The 19,419-nt window shown below is 37.7% G+C and overlaps 1 protein-coding gene across 8 annotated transcripts in view; it reads right to left on the bottom strand.

Annotated features, from left to right (window-relative positions):
* The window catches only part of NFIA (nuclear factor I A), a 383,622-nt gene that overhangs the window by 177,804 nt on the left and 186,399 nt on the right, over positions 1–19,419 (bottom strand). For 6 of the 8 annotated variants that reach the window (XM_050804192.1, XM_050804211.1, XM_050804202.1 and 3 more), the window contains one exon: positions 5,728–5,793. The exons of the other annotated variants lie outside the window; for them this stretch is intronic. In XM_050804192.1, coding sequence (XP_050660149.1) covers positions 5,728–5,793 — 66 coding nt within the window. The remainder of the gene's footprint in view (positions 1–5,727; positions 5,794–19,419) is intronic. 8 annotated transcript variants of the gene reach the window in all.

Below are 19,419 nucleotides of genomic sequence, written 5' to 3'. Positions count from 1 at the left end.
CTTGGCCTCCCAAAGTGCTAAGATTACAGGTGTAAGCCACTGTGGCCGGCCCTACACATAAATCTTAAGTCGGGAAGTCAGTAGCATTAAAACTTATTTCATAAACATTAAAAATTCAATGAGTTAAATAATAATGCATGAAATACCAACAATTGTGGATGAAAAGAAGTACATTCCTTGTTCACCTAGCAACATTTAACAATGACACCTCTTTTAACAATTCAGGATGCGAACGACACAAATGAAGATGGTGAACATGAAAGCTAGATTCTACCAATACTCCAGGGTAATTTTCAAATTGGCAGGTAGAGCTGGAAATTTTCAAAATCTGGGGCAAGCATCATGATTAATGGGCTTCCACTGATTGCAAAGACCCATCTGAGGGTTGATGCCACCAACATATGTGCAACTACCAGATAAATGAGGAGGAACAAACATGATTAAACCTAAATGAAATCATCTAAATACCAACTCTGATTTCTTGTTATAAATATCACATTTTAAAAACCACTAAGATAAAGTTATTACTAGCAGGCTGTGCAGGTGATGAGAAATAGCAAATAGAAGGGAAAGATAACCAGGTGAAGATAGCCTTTCTTTCTGGTAAGGGAGTCCCACATTTTCTTTTTTTAGTTAAAGGTGCTTTCACAGATAACAGTGAGAGCCAGTGGGGGTGTGTTTTCAGAGTGCCAACGTTGGCCAATACTGTTGCCTCAGACACTGACTCAGTGCAGCCCTACAGAAGCGTGCCTTGAATTAAATAAGAAGGCTATCACATGAGCTTTACCCTCATTAATGACTGACCTGATGCACCACAGAACTGGAGTTCTGTGGAGGACTGTTCACAGGCCCTGTAAATATCAGGCAGGCACTTCAAATGCTCTGTCCCATAAATATGTTTAAAGTAACCAGAGTATATCAGGGGAGTTCACAAAGGTTGTTTAAATAGATGTTCTAAGTCAAAAGTCCAACAAATGAGGCTTAAAACCTTCAGGAGCTCTGGAAAATCCAGATTCAGTGATACACCAAAGGATTAAATGATACCAATCAGAGCTGGGAACTTTGTCTGAACTGCATTCCCTATGGTAATCAAGCATCATGCATAAACTGAAATGGTGATATTTCAAACATCTGACCACACCTGCTCATTGAAGTGGGGGTGGGGGCGGGCAGGAAGTGGAGAGGGACAACTTAATGTCCTATTCCCATTAGTACCTAGCCCTCAGTTTTGGTTTCCTAGACCTACTAGTTACATCTGTTAATCTCTGTCCATGTGTCTGAGCACAGCCTTCCCCCATACCCAAATTAGGTTTTCAGCTTCCCCAAAGTGTTTTGTTTTGTTGTTTTTTTCTTAAAATCTCTAGGTAAATCAACAGTGAACAGATACTCCAAAAATATTTGGAAGTAATGACAATATATTCATCTACTTATTAATTTTATTCATTAAGCAAATAAGTACTAGGTACCCACTAAGTTCAAGGCACAGATCTAGGTACTGTGAAGGATCTTTTTAAAAAGGAATTTGTCATAAATCCTACCCTTAATCAGCTTATAGTTTTTAATAAGCCAGATTCTATTTGGTTTGTGCCAAGGAAAAACTCAGCTAAAATTAAAGACATCTAGGAGGAGTCTCTTCTTTCCAGAATCACCTTCTTGAGCACTCATTCTGAAGGTTCCAGCAATTCTGAATCCTTTTTGCAATTCCCTGGTTCTCAAACTCATGGGAGATGAACAGATTGTCAGGATAAAACAAAATGGGAAAACAGACGTGGCACCATGGGGATTGTGGGGATTTGAGAACTATGTCTGACATTTCAGAGCAGGGTAAGTACCCACAAAAGATGTCTCTAAAAGTCTTGGTATATTTCTGACGCCATCCCCTTCCACTCGAAGGCTCCCAGCTTTGGACCTCTTGGATATACGTACTCGTTGTAAACATGACAAGCTTTAACTGGAAGGTAGTAATGATAACCTTCCTTTGAGTCCTTACTGTGAACCAGGCAGAATGCTATTTTGTATGCATATTCTCAGTTTAACACTCATGAGATACGTCCTTTTAGTATTTCTTTTCTTTTCTTTTTTTGAGATGGAGTCTTGCTCTGTCACCCAGGCTGGATGAAGTGGCACCATCTTGGCTCACTGCAACCTCTGCTGCCTGGATTCAAGACAGTCTCTTGCCTCAGCCTCCCGAGTAGTGGGATTACAGGCATGTGCCACTATGTCTGGCTAATTTTTGTATTTTTAGTAGAGATAGGCACCATGTTGGCCACGCTGGTTTCGAACTCCTGACCTCAAGTGATCCACCCACCTCGACCTCCCAGAGTACTGGGATTACAGGTGTAAGCCATTGCACCTGGCCTCCTTTTGGTATTTCTATTTTATTGGTAAGAAAGCTGAGATTGGCATGTACCTTACTCAGTCGCTCAGCTATTACTTAATTTGAACTCAGGTCTGTTTGACTCCAGAAGCAGAGTTTTTACCCATTATACTATACCAATTTTGAGTTTCAGAGACTCTGATATTTTATCTCTGGGCTTCAGATAATTCCTTCAAAATTCCCATCTAATGCTCTAATTGGGCAAAGATTTGTTTTCTTTTACAGTTGAGTCTTAAGGGAGTACAAGAAAAGAAAGCAAAAATTCCACAGAAAAAAACAGACTAGTTGGCCAGGGAAGAAACAGCTGCATCCACTTTAGGTAAAGTTACATGGCCCAGTTTACGATTTGGGATGAAACAGTGTATTACCATTTGTCTATTCATTCTCCATGGTTTAGTAGGGAAATACCATTCGTTTCCCATTACCTTTCTCAAGAGCTAGGGTAAAAAAAAAATTATTTTCCTTCCCATATATACAAACATACACACACACACACACACACACACACGCACACACACACACACATACATACATCTATGTGAAGTAACGAGTTCCCATTTTATTTGAAGAATCAAGTCTGTTACATCTTCCAAAATGTCTTAGAGCTTTGTTGATACACCTATGAGAATTCCCTCTTTCAAAACAAAAACAAAACACACAAGAACCTCTCAGGAATTCATCTTCATATCCTGAGGTAATGAAGAAGAGGAAACATTCTCTTGATCAACGCAACACCAGAGAGTGGAACCTTATCTAATGCGTGTCAATACCAAGCCCTGAATCTTCATTTATTCCTTTTGGGATTAGATGTCTTTAAGGAAGAGAGGAAAATCATTTTTTCTCCACTAACTTCATCTGAGACTGACAAGAGGCAGCAAATTGAATAGGCTGATAATTCTTCAACTAGGGCTAAGATAAACCAGCTTCTACTACTTTTTCTTTGAAACAAACAGAAAACTGAAAGACAGGAATTTATTACTTTATCTCCTCGATATTAATACTTTCTTTCTTTGAACTCACACGATTTCCGCAAAATGACAGTGTAAATCCTTGAGGTAGCATCAAGTGATCTGAGGTTAAAAGTGAACTTGGCTAGTATCTCTCTGCCTTTGGCCGAAAAATCCAGGCTCAATCCTGGTTGCTTTCTGGAATGGGAAACACACAATATTGGGATTGCAGGCAGCTCCAGAAAGGCATGCCAGGCCTCTCATGCTCTCAATTTATATTTGCATGTGAACAGCTTGTTGGCCATTTTATGAAGACAGATGAATCGCAGGCATGCTAGAGGGGCGGCCAGACCTAAATACGCGAACTACACACCCGTACAGTCCACACATTTTTGAAGATGAAAATAAAATTATACCTCTGGAGACATCTTTAGGGAGATTATGCACAAATACAATATGTAGAAAAAAGTGAAACTTTGAAAGCATCACCTGCGAGTCAAGTGGAAAATAAAGAATGAAACTAGTCTATAAATACCACTCTTTAAAATGTCAACAAAAAATAAGATGTAGCGTATATGACACTAAAAACAAACCTCCAGAGTTCTCTTTTTTTTTTTTTTACTGCCTGCTTTAAAAAGACAACTTTGATAAAGAAAATATCACCAAAATACCAGGATGAGGAGAGGAATTGCCAGGCAGTCCCTATTTAATGCTAGAAGCCAGCAATGTAATCAAATTTCTCATGGGTAGGAAATGAAACATATTCGGAAAAATGAGTGATAGGATATCTAATGTGGTAATCTTGATCCTTCACCCCACAATACCAACATAATTCCGTTTACCTATCTTTTCCAAAGATTGGATGGAGATCAACATGGAACAATGTACAGAATAACAAAAGGAAGAGACTCAAGCAATGGGGTCATTCAAAGTGGGTGAAAAACAAAGTATGGTAGAATTATATTGACAAGAAAAATAATAAAAGTCATAATGAACCACAGCTGACATTTTTAAAGCATAAACTCTATCAGAGATACTATGATGAGCATATTACACATATTATCTTACTTAACTCTTCCACAAGCAGGTAATATTATTATCCTGTTTTAGAGGAATAAATCTGAGAGGTTAAATAACCTATTCAGTATCACACAGGTAAGAAGAAATAGCAGAGGCAGGTCACAGCCTGAGCTTCCCCCCGCAACCCAGAGATGGAGTCCTGCTCTGTTGCCCAGAGCTGGAGTACAGTGGCGCAATCTCGGCTCACTGCAACCTCCGCCTCCCAGGTTCAAGCAATTCTCCTGCCTAAGCCTCCCAAGTAGCTGGGATTACAGGCATGTGCCACCACGCACGGCTAATTTTTCCATTTTTAGTAGAGACAGTGCTTCACCTTGTTGGCCAGGCTGGTCTTGAACTCCTGACCTTGTGATCTGCCCAGCTCAGCCTCCCAAAGTGCTGGGATTACAGGTGTGAGCCACCACACCCAGCCCACAGCCTGAGCTTTTAATCACAGTGGCATATTCTCCCCACAGGCCCTTCAAGGTAAAGCATTCCACCAGAGTCCTCAGTGCTATCAGCAAAGAAGAAGATTTTTGAATTTTATGAGATGGTGTCTGTGAAAGCATCTAATACAATGTTTGGTATACTAGGTACTGCTAGTTCATGTCTCTGCTTTTATTGAAACTGATAGTTTTATTCAATATAAAATTCCAACCCATGATAATCTTTTTCATACTTGTAGTGCCTGTCACAAGTTCCACATTTTACCAGATACTATGATATTCACATATACTGTGTGTTCTATTTTAATAAAGCATCTGCAACAGAAAACTTAGATATTTATGCAGCTGTGGAATTTAATGCTGTCCTGTATCCTCACTATTTTATTTTAGACAATTTAAAGGAGAAAAATCCTTCAAAGCATAGATTTTTTTTTTTTCTTATAGGAATTGGCAAAGTGTTGAGCTCGCAAAAGGCTTAAAACTGCTTGTGAATGAATGACCTTAAATCACTAGTGACGATGATCACGGGGCATTTGCCACATTAAAGAATTAAAATGAAATGAAAAAGCCATGACTCCTCACTTAACGCTATTAAAAAAATCTGATTTGGTAAATTAACCCCACTTCTCATAGTTTAATTGGGTAATCAACTTTCTTGGGAATTCAGGTTCTCATGGGCACCCTAATAGTGTTTAGGGCCAGGGGTCCTGAGGCTGCTGGGGTGATCCACAGAACAAGAAGTTGCCCTGTTAAAAGTAATCTACTTAAGTTTTTCCAAGTCTCTGGAGTTGTTCCTACCGTGGGCTACTTATAGGGTAGGCCCCCAAATCCTCACACTTAGTCGGCCTGCTGGCTGCTGTGGACTCTGAAAGCAGCAGCTAGAGTCCCAAGCTAAACTTACCATTTTCTGGCTGGTCCTTAATGTCAGCGTCACTTGGCTGGCTGGGACTTTCAGATTGACTTGAATCTGAAAAACATAAAAATACAGCCAAAAATTACAGGGTCTGCAAGGGAAAGTGGATCAGAGGTGCCAGACTTTCTCAAAAGGTTCAACCTATAAACTAAGAATGGGAACGTTACAGAAATGACATGAGACATGAAAAAAAGAAAGGACGGAAAGAGAAAAGAAAGACAGGGAAACGCAGCAGCAACCTGTGCCTTTAGAGAGGACACTCCGGTTTGCGGACACCTACAGTGGCACTGGCTTTTGCCAGATCACAACTTGAAGCTCTTCAGCAACCATTCTCTTAGACCATTTCCAAACTGCTCTTCTCCACTATTTATACACTCGAGTCTGATAAAGACTTCATCCTTCATTACACACATCTGAAGCTTGATTCAGAACATAATAAAGTGTCAAAACATATTTTGAAGCTGGTATATAAAAGCAACCCAAACAACAGTAACAAGTTCTGTTGATATTTAGCTCTACATTCCAGCAACAGACTACGCAGACTAACACCATTAAATACTGGAGTCCTAATATTCCATCACGTTTTCTTGAAATAACTGCTTAACTCAAAGCAGTCTTTCCGAAGGTACAAGTTTCCCCTACTTTATAAGAATGATATTTTTCTTGTACTGATGCATTTGGGAGATCCTACAAGGATGTGTTTGCAAAAACAGATTTTTGTACACCTTTATAGAATTAAACATTTTTTAATTTAAAAAATATAATCATACTTTCAAACTAAAAAAGGAATTCGATTAACTTAATTTCTAAATGAAATAATTAAAAATCAAAGTAACTTAATTTTTAAATGAGATAAAAATTAACTTAGATCAAAAGAATTTCACAAAATTAGAAACAAGCATATTTATGGTACATTTTTGGGGGAGAGGAGAGAAAAAACAGGCAAAATGTTTCAAGTGGAAAGTTTTTGATATAAAAAGAAAGTGTTGTCTGAGACTTGAAGTCGTTTACAACATTGTTTAATAGCAAACAAAAAAAATGTTTTTCAACAAAATCTCTGTATCTGTGGAGAGCTTGAATCCTAACTTCACCTTGACTTCACAGGTTTAGAATTAGTTGTCTGAAATTTGACCACATTTCTGCAAGTTTAATGTAAGGTCAAAAGGTCATGATACTTAACTGTGATTAAACAGAAAATATGACTTCTATAGCAACTGAGTTATAGCATCACCGTTCTCTTTCTTGGACATGCTGCAGAAAGAAGTGGCACTACTAGTGACCTTAGGTCTAGAAATGCTAATTTATTACTTTAAAAGATTCCCTGCTTTTAAGCAAACGAAGATTTTAATTATAAGTGCTATAGTGAAAAGATCTATTTTTAAATTTTCAGATAATCTTAACCTGGTGACTACAGCAAAAATTCTATGTTGATTCAAAGGTTTAAATAACAGAAGATGCTAAAAAGTGAATTTTTATTTGAGTCTGGCAAAGTGACAGCTTTTATCGTTCTGTAACAATTGCCGCAGAGAAGACACAAACAAAATGTATTACTACATGCCAAAAACCTTTAGAGAAATCCTTCAGAATAAACTACAAAAATACAAAACCTGGACTAAAAATTGGAAATGCAAACAAATTTACATTGATCCATATTTAAATTTTTAACTACACAAATTAATATTATAGATATAACAAACAATTTAAAAATACAGCATAACTACCTTCTTTTTCTTCTAGGGAACAAGCCTATAATTTTACCATTAGAAATTACACATTAAATATTTTGAGTAGTAATTCAGTATGTTTTAGGAGAAAGACATACCTCCATTGTTTTTGTTCTGGACAATCTTAAACCATTAATTTCTATAACTAAAATGAAAGCAAAATATCTAATTTTGTTTTAGGGAAAATTAAAATTCTTGATCATGTCCTGAAACAGATACATAAAATTCAGCCAAACATAACATTTTCTTTGGAATAATACTAGCAAACATACATCTCTATCCATGTACTACTTCTATGTATAATATCTTTATAATTAATCATTTCTCTATGAATAAATGGAAAATAGTTTTATCTCAATTATTAGATATACAATAGTCAATTACACTTCTGATATTTATCCATTAATATTAAGGCAAAAAGGGATAAGGAAAGATGCTAAATTTTTTTTAATATATAATCTGAAAGTGGACTTCTTTCTTCTTTTCACTTTTTGTTTATATTTGGTTTGCCACCTACCTTTACAGAAATATAGCGTAATAGAAAACATGAACAGCAATAAAAGATGAATATTAGGTATGTTGAAAGAAAGTTTAAAATTCCAAGCCACAGAAAAATAAGCAAACCAACAGCAAAAGAGTGAGTGGCAAGAAAATGCTCAGAGTTGGTCTGCAAGGGGCCGCGGCGTTCTCGTGAAAGCTCAGATACAAACACTGGAGAAGGCATCTAGCCAAACTGAAAACGGAATTTATTTTTTCTAGTTTTATTCCAAAGCTGGGGACACTGCTATCCATCTGAGGACTGCATACTAAAATGCACCATCCTGCCAGGTAAGGGGCAGGCAAAGCCAAACATCTACATGAAAATGTACATGATCTCAAAACTTCAATAATTATTTTCTACCCTGGGCAGTTCAATACCATTTTCTTTTTCAGCCAAGGAGGAGGAAAACTACCCAGTCTTAGTGCTATTCTCTGCTGAGGATGCATGGACACTCTTTCCGGTATTGCAAAAGGTCACTGATGCTGTTAAGTGCGGAGCCAACCAGGTGACCAGAATTACAAATTAATTTCTACCCATGCATAATTGATACAAATGAAAGATCTCTTTCTCAAACATTTGCATTAAAACACTATCAAGAAGGTTAACAATTAATTTACTTTTCTCCTTTATATACTCCATAGACACCTGTCAGAAGCCAAGGTAACTGTGTCTTACTCTTTTGGACAAATATCACGTGGTTGATCGATTTCTACCACCTTAAATAATTAGGAACCTAAGAAAACAAACCCAACTGCATAGAACTGGATGTTCTTCTTGTATCCGAGTCTCCCATACCAGTGAGTTTCTCTTGCTTACTGGTTGAAAGCCAGAAGATTTGTATATTACAATGAAGAGAGTATTTACTCACACTGTGTTTAAAGGATGGGGTTGGAAATGCTCTTATAAGGAAGTACATTAGGGTTATCAATTTTTTTTCCTATCTAAGGATTTGCTTTTTGTTTAAGGAAACTTAGACTTCAACCTAACCTTGAAAAGCAATGTTTCTTTGGGTTTTTAAAAAATTTATGAGCAGAAATTTAAACCTAAAATAGACAGGGTTTGCATGTGCGAGGCTAGGTTAAGAACTCTTAATTGAACTGGTAGCCATCCATCTATGCAGTTTTATGGCGCCTACAACTATATTGCCGGAGTACTCAGACAAAGATAGTTCACTGTCAACGTAATCACTAGGGAAAGGAATAAAATAAATCCTAATGCCTACATATTAGTCTCTGCTTCCAAACGCTTGTACAGTACAAGAACGGAAATCTTATACTGGATTTGCTACATGTATACATATACGGCTCCTCAAACCTCAGGTCTACTCCTCTTCAGAATGAAACTTCAGTACTCCTTTGGGGAAGGTGAGGAATGACAAAAACATGTTAGTATGGTAAAATGGATGAGGCAAAAATATAAATATCCCTTCCATGTATTTTATGTTCTTTAGGCAAGAAACAAAGATAGAATATTGCTAAATCTTCCCTTTCACCTAGAATTAAACATTTTGTCCTCTCCAGTCCTTCTTTCATTGCAAACGTATCTCTTCCAGTGTGATTAATATTATGCTGTAGTTAGGTCTGTTTAAACCATCTCCTGAGAATGTCAGCTTCTAAAGAAGAGTTCCTTCCTACTCTTCTCTTATCCCCGGCACTTTCCACAGGGTGCCTGGCCCAGCCAAGGAGTTCAATAACTGCTGAACCGAAGAGATGAATTTTCAATTGTTGTTCGGCTTTCTAATACTGAACCACTGTCAGTGACTGAAAAATATACTAAGCTTACACCTGAAAGGGGAGTGGGACTTCTAAGATGAGAAAGGAGGGCAAAAAGTCCTTTATCTCTGCTTGATGCCTTGCTTCTTGAGACCTGGCAAGGGAATATAAGGCATATCCCTCTGGTTTGTGAGTGGTTTGGAAATCTTACACAGTGTTTAGAAATTGCAGGCAATCATCTCCTATGATCTACTGGCCCACGCAGCACAGAGGCTGAGCTGAAGGCCGTATCTGACACATAGGAGGCCCTCCAGAAATGTATACAGGTTAAAATGATGAATGATGGAGGAACATTTCACACATTTAAAAATTACAAAGATTAAGAGAAACCCACCATATTCTGGTGTCTGTAGACTACCTCAAAATCCTCACAACTGCTGTTGTAAGTTGCTTGATAAAGGAAAAGCAGACACACTGGTGAGGAACCCTTCCCACCCTAAAACAAACCAACGTCATTCCTGGTCCATCAACATGACAGCAACCAAAGTCTATGGACCATAAAGGCATAAATTCTGGCTCCACTAGAAAAATAATATAGCCTAAATTTCAGCCTCCCTACATGCATAATGATTTGGCTAAAGATGAAGTCTGAAGAGCCTTTGTTAGAATTTTATGTCCAGTTTTAAATCTCCCAAATTAAAAGACGGTATGAAGAAACCAGAAGGCGTCCAAACCCAAAAATATTAGTCAAAGAAATAAAGTGAAAATTCCACTCTCATGAGCTAGAGTTGCTTGTAGTATAAAAACTAAAAGACAAAGACAGAAGTGAATACTTTCCTGCAAATAAATGAAGAGTTAGGAACATTTCTGAGGTAAAAGTAAGGAGTAAGGGTGATTACACTCTGAGTGTAATAAGCGGTTATCCTCTACAATTTTGGACCTTAAAGATGTTCAAAATTTAGATAAGTTTTAGTTTCTTAGAGTTTGGAAAGATAAGTACTCTGCAAAAGAGTCAGGCCAAAGAATTCAATTTTTGACATCTATAAAGGTTATAATAGAAAAATAATTCTGTTCTTATGAGTAACATAATTATTAAAATTACTCTATTTTGATCAGTCAGTACCATAAGTTTATTACATTAACGAAATCCAGAAAATCAAATAGCTATAATAGTCACATTTTGCTTATTAGTCTCACAGCTGCAGTTACAAAAGAAATGATTATTGCAATACTTTATAATATTTAGGAAAATTATCTATTTTTTCCAGTATGACCGTGACCTTAAAGACTGAAGTGTGAGGAAAATATTTGAAAAACCTTATTTGAGAATGTATAATGTCAGCACACAGGTGTACATATGTATATACAATTTGTAGCTTAAGGGTAAACATTGATGAATACAACACCATCAGCTAAATATAATATTATCCATCACGGTCTGGTTAAGAACAAACAGAAATCTGTAACACCATTACTAAATCTGGACCACCGAAAATATGCAATTATTATTAGCATTTCCAGAGAATGAATAAAATCTTCTAAGCTCAGTGAATAACCAAACTAATATTTAAGGTCAAGTAATGTACACAACTGTGGCCCGCTTAATGAAAAATTAACATACAATAACCTCGTTCCTAAAACAGATAAATTATGAGGTGAGTCATACCATAAAAGTTTTCTTCAGCTTTAAAAATGGAAACACTCTGTGGTTCTTTAAGTGGGAAATCTTATCATTACTGGATTTTAAATACAAAATTTGATCTTTATAACTTTCCCAGCAAGCTAGACTTGAGTGTTTGTCTAGATATATGTACATGGTAACTGTAGTAATTAATGTATGCAGAGTGAGTCCTTTATCGAAGGGAGATGGGGAGCTGTGGCGGGGTGCAGGGGAACTCCTAGCTCCAGAAGGACCAGGCTAGTTTGCACACATTGGTCCTCATCTCCTCTATGCCTGATTCAGACAGGGAGCAAGGTCTGTGTTGCTGCAGCCGCCACTTGGAAGGGTTCCCTCCACCAGACCACCCTGGGGGCTGCCAGCTGCTCTGGAGATCCACCCCTTAGTCACTCCCCTGTACTGTACTGTCAAGGCCTACTTAAGATTGTTACATAATCTAGGTTACTACCATTTTCTTTCTCAAAACTTTTCTTTTTGTAATGCCTTTCTGGCCATGAGTTTGTGATATATTAAATTTACAGAAATTCAATTTTTCTGGTGTTCCATTAATGTTGGTATTCCAGGGCCCATCTGTTTAGTCGGTACTGTGTACGATGAAAAGACTGTTTAAGTTGAAGAGTGAGTCAACTGCCTTATCACCTACTCATCAAAGTGTTATTTTTCTACATGCACAAGGAGGTTGCAGAATGATACACAGTTCTAACACGTTGAGAAAAAAAATGAAATGGCATAACTATTGTTGTGTTATGACAGTGAGAGGAGGATCATTTCTAAGCTTTAAAAATGACAAATTCAGTCACTCTGAAAGTAATGACAAAATGACTCAATCATTAAACCTTCAATCTTCACATGAGGCTGAATTTCAAGTAATGATCAGCTTTCTCAGTGATGTTATAAACGAAGTCAATGGTAAGAAGCTGGTGATTATAAAAGATAGGCAAACATGATACTTTGACTAAGTTTACAACTTCTCACATTTTCTTTGACAAGACCCTTTGACTAAACCAAACTAAAATGTCTAGGTAATCATTTTGAATTTTGTTTTCCCCATAAGAGGTGCTGTGTTCACAGCGGTGCCTGCTGATTAATTCAGAACTCAAGTTATTGAGTCTACCGGATCACCTACCCACTCCCATGTAAACAAAGACCTGCTTAAAAAGCCATCCCTGCAACATTACTGCATAGCAGAATTGTGCTTAATTTCCCCGTTTAGTCACTTTTTTCACAATCAAAATTAATCATAACACTAGGTTCTTGGAGTTCTTCAACAGAATGATATATACTTGAAGATTACTCATACAGCGATCTATACCACTTAATGTAGAAAATTTCCCTGCATTCTTTCCTACTATAAAATACATGCTTCAAATGAAAACGAAGCCTGAGTTATAATCTACATGCATTATTTTCATGTACCTGGATGTCTGTACAAAATTTTATTGAAATAATAAAATGCCCTCTATCAAGTAAAAACATGCTATTTAAGTCCAGGTAGCACCTTAAAGTACTAATTTTCTTGCATTCATATTCCACCACTGAAAGGAGTATGAAATGGTAAAAAGATGGTGTCCTAAAAACCTCAGCTATATCCTTTAACTATGCTGGATCTCAGTGTCTTCATCTGTAAAATGGAGACACTACTGATCATTTTGCCTAACTACTTAACAGGATGTTGTGTGGCTCAAACAAAATAATGCAAGAAAACCTGGTTTTGAAACTCATAAAGGCCCCCCAAAAGGTACATTTACCTCTGTCATACAATCTTCACATCCCAACAAGTTTTGTGTTTCTTTGTAAAAATCAACCCCAACTGACACATGATGTGATTTTAGTATAAAACATCAGGAGCACAGACCTGGTTTTAAAGAACAGGTTCTTAATTCTCATATACTGGGAAAGAGATTATCTTTGATAATGGAAATGTAAATCTCAGCTTGCCGTTGTTTATTCCAGACAGGCATTTGTGTGTTAAGTCTGTTTATCAGGCAACACTTTGTCTAAGCCAGGAAGTAGTCAGTCTTTGTAACAAGATGTATGCAAATGAATTTCCCATGAGTCTCTGCAGCAAATTGTAGGAGAGAAAAAATAATTCCTTGTTACTTTACCAGCAAGAAGCTACCTCAAAAGTAGACCAGAGACAGAGAACTATGAGCTAGACTATGCTGATGAGTTTAAATGAGTCCTAAACATGTGCTCACAGTCTGTTGCTCTTTATTCTAAGCAGACTTGGTGCATTACATCTGTTTATCAGACAACACTGTCTGGATATTCAGGCTTTGGAACCTGTGTGAAAATGAACAGTGACCATAATCCCATGAAATAACCTGTCTGTGGCAAAACTCCAAACCTCCTGCACTTCAAGAATTCTCACCAACAGAAACACCCACAAAACCTTGGAAACTTTAAAAAAAAATACATCCAGCTCTAACTCTTTGTCATCTATCATAAATAACTTTTGTACAGGCATTGGATTCCCTAATGGTAATGACAGATTCATGTCAGAATGGTGAATTTCATCATGCAAATTAGACTGATCAATAAAATATTTGCCAACAACAAATGCCTTATTTATCAAAACAGAGCTTTTAAAATAAAATACTTTTCTATCACAATAGAAAGTTTTTATTCTCTAATTCAATTATTAAAATATTTGTCCCAAATCTTTTTTTAATCCTAATATAACCAATTCTTTTTTAAAAAAAAATTCTATATGTGAAGAGTTGAACAGTGTCTTCATTTTCTTTTTGTTTTTCTTGTTGGTTTTCTACAGGGTTTGAAAATCTTACGGAAGGAATCGAATTGGTTTAGCTTGTCTTCCTAGACAAAATAAACACTTTAGGACTCTACTTGTTTGTATTCTCCTCAGTGGCGCTGTATGCATCAGCAGCTAAAAACAAAGAAACTTTTTAGCTGCTCAGACAAAATGCAGAAGCTTCCCAAACAACGAGGCAAGGGAGGGGGCACGGGTTCAGGGGAGGGTGGGGGTGGAGAAGTGTGCGGAGAGTCTGACAGTCCATTCAATATAGGGATGATGGCTATAATGCATCCAGGGTCCCCTTGCTAATTAAATATGCATTGGCACAGTTTTGATCGATGCAAGCCATGGATCAGATGACACACCTGCAAAATCTTGAGCCCAGAGCTCCCAGCAAAAGGAAAATACAGTCTTGTCTCCTTATCTTTGTTTTCAAAGGCTCTCAATTTCTGTGCTTAGATATCTAATTTAATTCTCTCACCCCTCAGCAAACTGGATTAGGGAAGTCAATACTGCCTTTGTGCATCGACAGGAAAACACAGCTTTCCTTTTATTCAATTTAGCTATGACCTTTAGACAAAGATAATGACAACTGTCTAAAAGTAAGGTTAAGGCCTCAAGAAGAAGACTCTCACAACTAAGGCTCCCTAGAAATTTTGGATGACAAGGTGGGAGGGTTTACTGTGACATATCCCTTCCTGGTGAGAAAAAAAAGGAAGAAAGGGAATTAAGAATTGGTGTGGGGGGATGGGGACAGGGGAGTAGAAGGGCAGGAAGATAACATGGTAGAAGAGGTTTGAAACCACAGAATAAATGACTAAACTCTGAAAAAATCAACTGGGTCTTATATCCATAATCAGAAAATAATTCTGTGAAAGGATAGGAGTAAGAATGGCACAGTAACAATTTGCCTAAAAAAATGCAGAAGCCTTAATGAGAAGGTTGACGATTCTGTGGTTGGGTAAATCAGGAATTTCTTTTCCCCTTGAAGCATTTGAGAAAACAGGATGGTCTATGGAGTTTTGCCACAGACAGGTTATTTCAGTGTGTTGGTGAATCCCACTGCTGAGGAAAGCTATAACTAGAGATTCTAGACAAGTCTGGGATTCTGCAGTCATAGCAATACTGATACCACTACTCCTACCCAAAGGGGAAATGATATTGGATCATTCTCCTCTGAAACAACACAGGTTGTTTTTTGATTTACTTGTCTTTGGGCCTATCCATCTCATTCATTCATTCATTGATTCATTCATTCGCTTGGCATCTACTATGGCGCCTTTCACACTGTATACCTGGAGATACAAAATTAAAAAAGGCAAGGTCCTTCCCCTCAAAAAGCTCCTAATCAGGATAAAGATTCTGTGACATTCCCTCTTGACTAAATCCTATCTCCTGGTGAAATTGGGGTAGAGCAACAAGTTGTTGTGTATATTCATAATTGCTTTTATTCTTTTACTATGAGCAGCAATCAATACCACTAAATGCACCCTTGGAACAATTTACAGCAGCCCTGATACTAACTGGTGGTGGTAGTGGTTAGGGTTAGCTCTTCTAGTGAGATAAAGAGAGGTTTAGGCAGAATCTTTTTTTAAGTGGAATATTAAGCTATTTCTGCATAACTAGCATTGCTGGAAATGGTGTAAAGTATCCAATTTTATTTTTTCTTGAGACGAAGTCTCCCTTTGTTGCCCAGGCTGGAGTGCAATGGCACAATCTCGGCTCACTGCAACCTCCGTCTCCTGAGTTCAAGTGATTCTCCTGCCTCAGCCTCCTGAGTAGCTGGGATTACAGGTGCTGCCACCACGCCCAGCTGATTTTTGTATTTTTTGGTAGAGACAGGGTTTCACCATGTTGGCCAGGCTGGTCTCGAACTACTGACCTCAGGTGATCCAACCACATCAGCCTCCCAAAGTGCTGGGATTACAGCCTAAAGTACAAAAATATTTTTTTTAAATCAGACTTTTCTCCTTAGAAACAATTTAATAGATAGTGCAGAACGTTATTCTGAATTAGGCCTGGTATCCTCCCTTTAATAGAAATGACAGTTCTAGCAGAAGTAGCTATAGTATAGTGAAAAAAGGCAAAAGGCATGATAAAAGAAAACCTGGGTTTGAATCCCTTCTTGGCTATTTATACTAGCTTTGAGGAACTGGGCAAGCCCCTTTACCTCCCTGAACCTCAACTGACTCATTCCAAATACCCAACTCTAGAGACTACCAGGACTGAATGGCATGATTTACAGTGCCTTGTAAATTATGAGTGGCTATAATTCTCTAACTGTTCACTGCTTGGAAGCAGGTTTTCTAAAGCATATAGACTGGTTAAAGCATCACACTATTTAATTTTCTGTCTCATTTTTACTGGCAGATAGCACCATGCCTGGAACATACAGATACTAATACATGTTTGTTGAAACGGAATTTAAATATGAAGATGAAAAAATAGCTCTTTCAGGCCAGGTACAGTGGTTCATGCCTGTAATCCCAGCACTTTGGGAGGCCGAGGTGGGCAGATCACCTGAGGTCAAGAGTTTGAGACTGGCCTGGTCAATATGGAGAAACCCTGTCTCTACTAAAAATACAAAAATTAGCTGGGTGTGGTGGTGCATGCCTGTAATTCCAGCTACTCGGGAGGCTGAGGCAGGAGAATAGCTTGAACCCGGGAGGATGGCTTAAACCTAGGAGGCAGAGGTTGCGGCGAGCTCAGATCTTGCCACTGCACTCCAGCCTGGGACACAGAGTGAAACTCCATCTCAAAAAAAAAAAAAAAAAAAAAAAAAAATTTAAAAAAAAAAAGGGAAGAAAATTAGCTCTTTCAGAGCCATAAAATGCAATAGAATCTCTCTTGGGAAAGGTCAATAGGTATTTGGGGTGTTCTTTCTGATTTGGGGGAGACTCCATGACTAGAAGATGGTATGTTTCCTGTGGTAAGAAGGGTCTCTATGGGAGTCAGGATGTCTACTTTCTGGTCGTAAATCACCCATTTTCCCTTGGATATGTAAATTCTTACCTCTCCAGGCCAGAGTATGTATAGATGAAGGTGGGGGTTAGGTGTCCAGTAAAGGTGTTTTCCAGCCCCAGAGTTCTACATTTGAAACAGATAACTAGCAATTGAGCTGTTGGTCTTTGGCTGCATTCAAGGCTAAGACTCATTTCCTCAAAAGGCACTGAGTGATATTTGCTTATTTGCTGCTGATCATAAGTGCAATTAGAAATAACATGAGTGCAATAATTACAAGTCATAAACTGTGTCATCTATACTTTATAAATGACCACAAATAGCCCTCTAACAGTTGCAAATGTTTATTTTCAGGGACTTGGCTAACCCCTGACCACAGAAGACCATAAACAATGTTTTTAACTTTACATCTTGACCCATCGGGTCTTCCAGAAAACTTTGTGTTTTAGGAGCTACTAAAAAGATATCCTCAAAGAATTTAACCTCGGTCCTAGAATTTAGGTTAATACTTGAAAATATATATTTTAGATATACCTTCTCTACGTTATATCATTAAAATAACGTGTTTTCAATTTCCACACTGACAATAACTTTCCTGTAATAACTTGGTTTTTGAACCTATAACAAATACACATGAATATAGGGAGTTAATCATTTGGTAAACCAATAAATGCTCCACAGAATTCCCAGACTATAATAAACCTCAGGTAATATCTGATTCTTCAGAAATTCACCCAAGCCTTTCCCAAGTGGAAATAGGCATACATTTTGCTTCTATGTCTTTATGAGAGATGAAATTATTTAAATGATGTAAGTGAATCATTTCACTTATAGGAGCTTCTGTTTGAAGCTTTGTGGCTTTCTCCCTGACATATGCAGTGCTAAGTTATTTAAAATTAATTGCAGTACAATATTTTAAAATTTTTTCACATGGTGCTAATCTCGAGTGCTTTGGAAGTTTGAACCACACTTGGAAGCCATCAAGTTCTGTGTATCTTTATACTATGGAACAGTGGAACAGGCTAAAAAGATTAGTCAGTGATTTTCTAGTGAACTTTAATCTATAACCAAAGCTATACTGAATTCTAAAACTTCAAAAATGTATGAGTTGATACAAATGGGAAAACTGCAAACATCCTATATAACAAGGAAAAAACAAACCTAGATAACTGTAACACGTGAATTCACTTATGTAGCTTTGAAATCCTGAAACGCTTTCAAAGATCAGTAACCAGTCATGGGATCCCACACACTTAAACCCAGCTCAATACCATTGAGCTTCTGCACTTTCGCCTCCACCCAAAGTTCATTCTATCTGTCATTTCTGTTTTCACCTAAGTACACTATTTACATTCTTGTCTGTAGTTACACTGGGGGGAGATAAAAGTATTTTCCATCTCAGTAACTCAGTATTTATGAGTAATTTGCTTAGTAATAATCCTAAAATTAAATTGTCTTCATGTAAAGTCTAGTAATAGTTTGCGTGGGATTTGCCAAATAAACTATCTTCGGGAAATTCTTTTTTTTTTTTAGATGGAGTTTTGCTCTTATCCCCCAGGCTAGAGTGCAATGGTGCGATCTCGGCTCACTGCAACCTTTGCCTCCTGGGTTCGGGCAATTCTCTTGCCTCAGCCTCCTGAATAGCTGGGATTACAGGTGCCTGCCACCACGCCCAGCTCTTTATTTTATTTTTTATTTTTTTTTTGTATTTTTTAGTAGAGATGGGGTTTCACCATGTTGGCTAGGCTGGTCCTGAACTCCCGAGCTCAAGCAATCCACCCACCTCAGCCTCCCGAAGTGCTGGGATTACAGGCGTGAGTCACCATGGTTAAATTCTTTTTTTTCTAAAACCTTCTTTTTTGTCATCTGGATGTATTTTAATAAAAAATCATGTTTGCTGGGAGGACTCTAACATAGGTGCTATTTCAATAGCTTCTCATCAAAAAGTCCAAGAGGGTGACTGGAACTTTTACACTGATTCACTTTTCAAAAATCAGCATGGATCCCTCACTCCAAAGAATGACTATTAATTAACCTTTCTTAGGAGGAGGAAGCTTGTTTATGTCAGTCCCTCAAACATTTGTTATCACCTACTGTGTGCAAAGCATTGTGAGACTTTATTCAGTCCAAGATAGCTCATCATGTTCACCAAGAATTCCATTCATTCAACTCTGTATCATTTATAAAAGTTTACACTTTTTTCTTTTTTAAGTCAGAGTCTCACTCTGCCGCCCAGGCTGGAATGCAGTGGTGCGATCTCTGCTCACTGCAACCTCCGCCTCCCAGGTTTGAGTGATTCTCCTGCCTCA

The sequence above is a fragment of the Macaca thibetana genome, chromosome 1, assembly GCF_024542745.1.
Source record: "Macaca thibetana thibetana isolate TM-01 chromosome 1, ASM2454274v1, whole genome shotgun sequence".
NCBI lineage: Eukaryota > Metazoa > Chordata > Mammalia > Primates > Cercopithecidae > Macaca > Macaca thibetana.
This window is presented reverse-complemented; position numbering and strand designations above follow the sequence as displayed.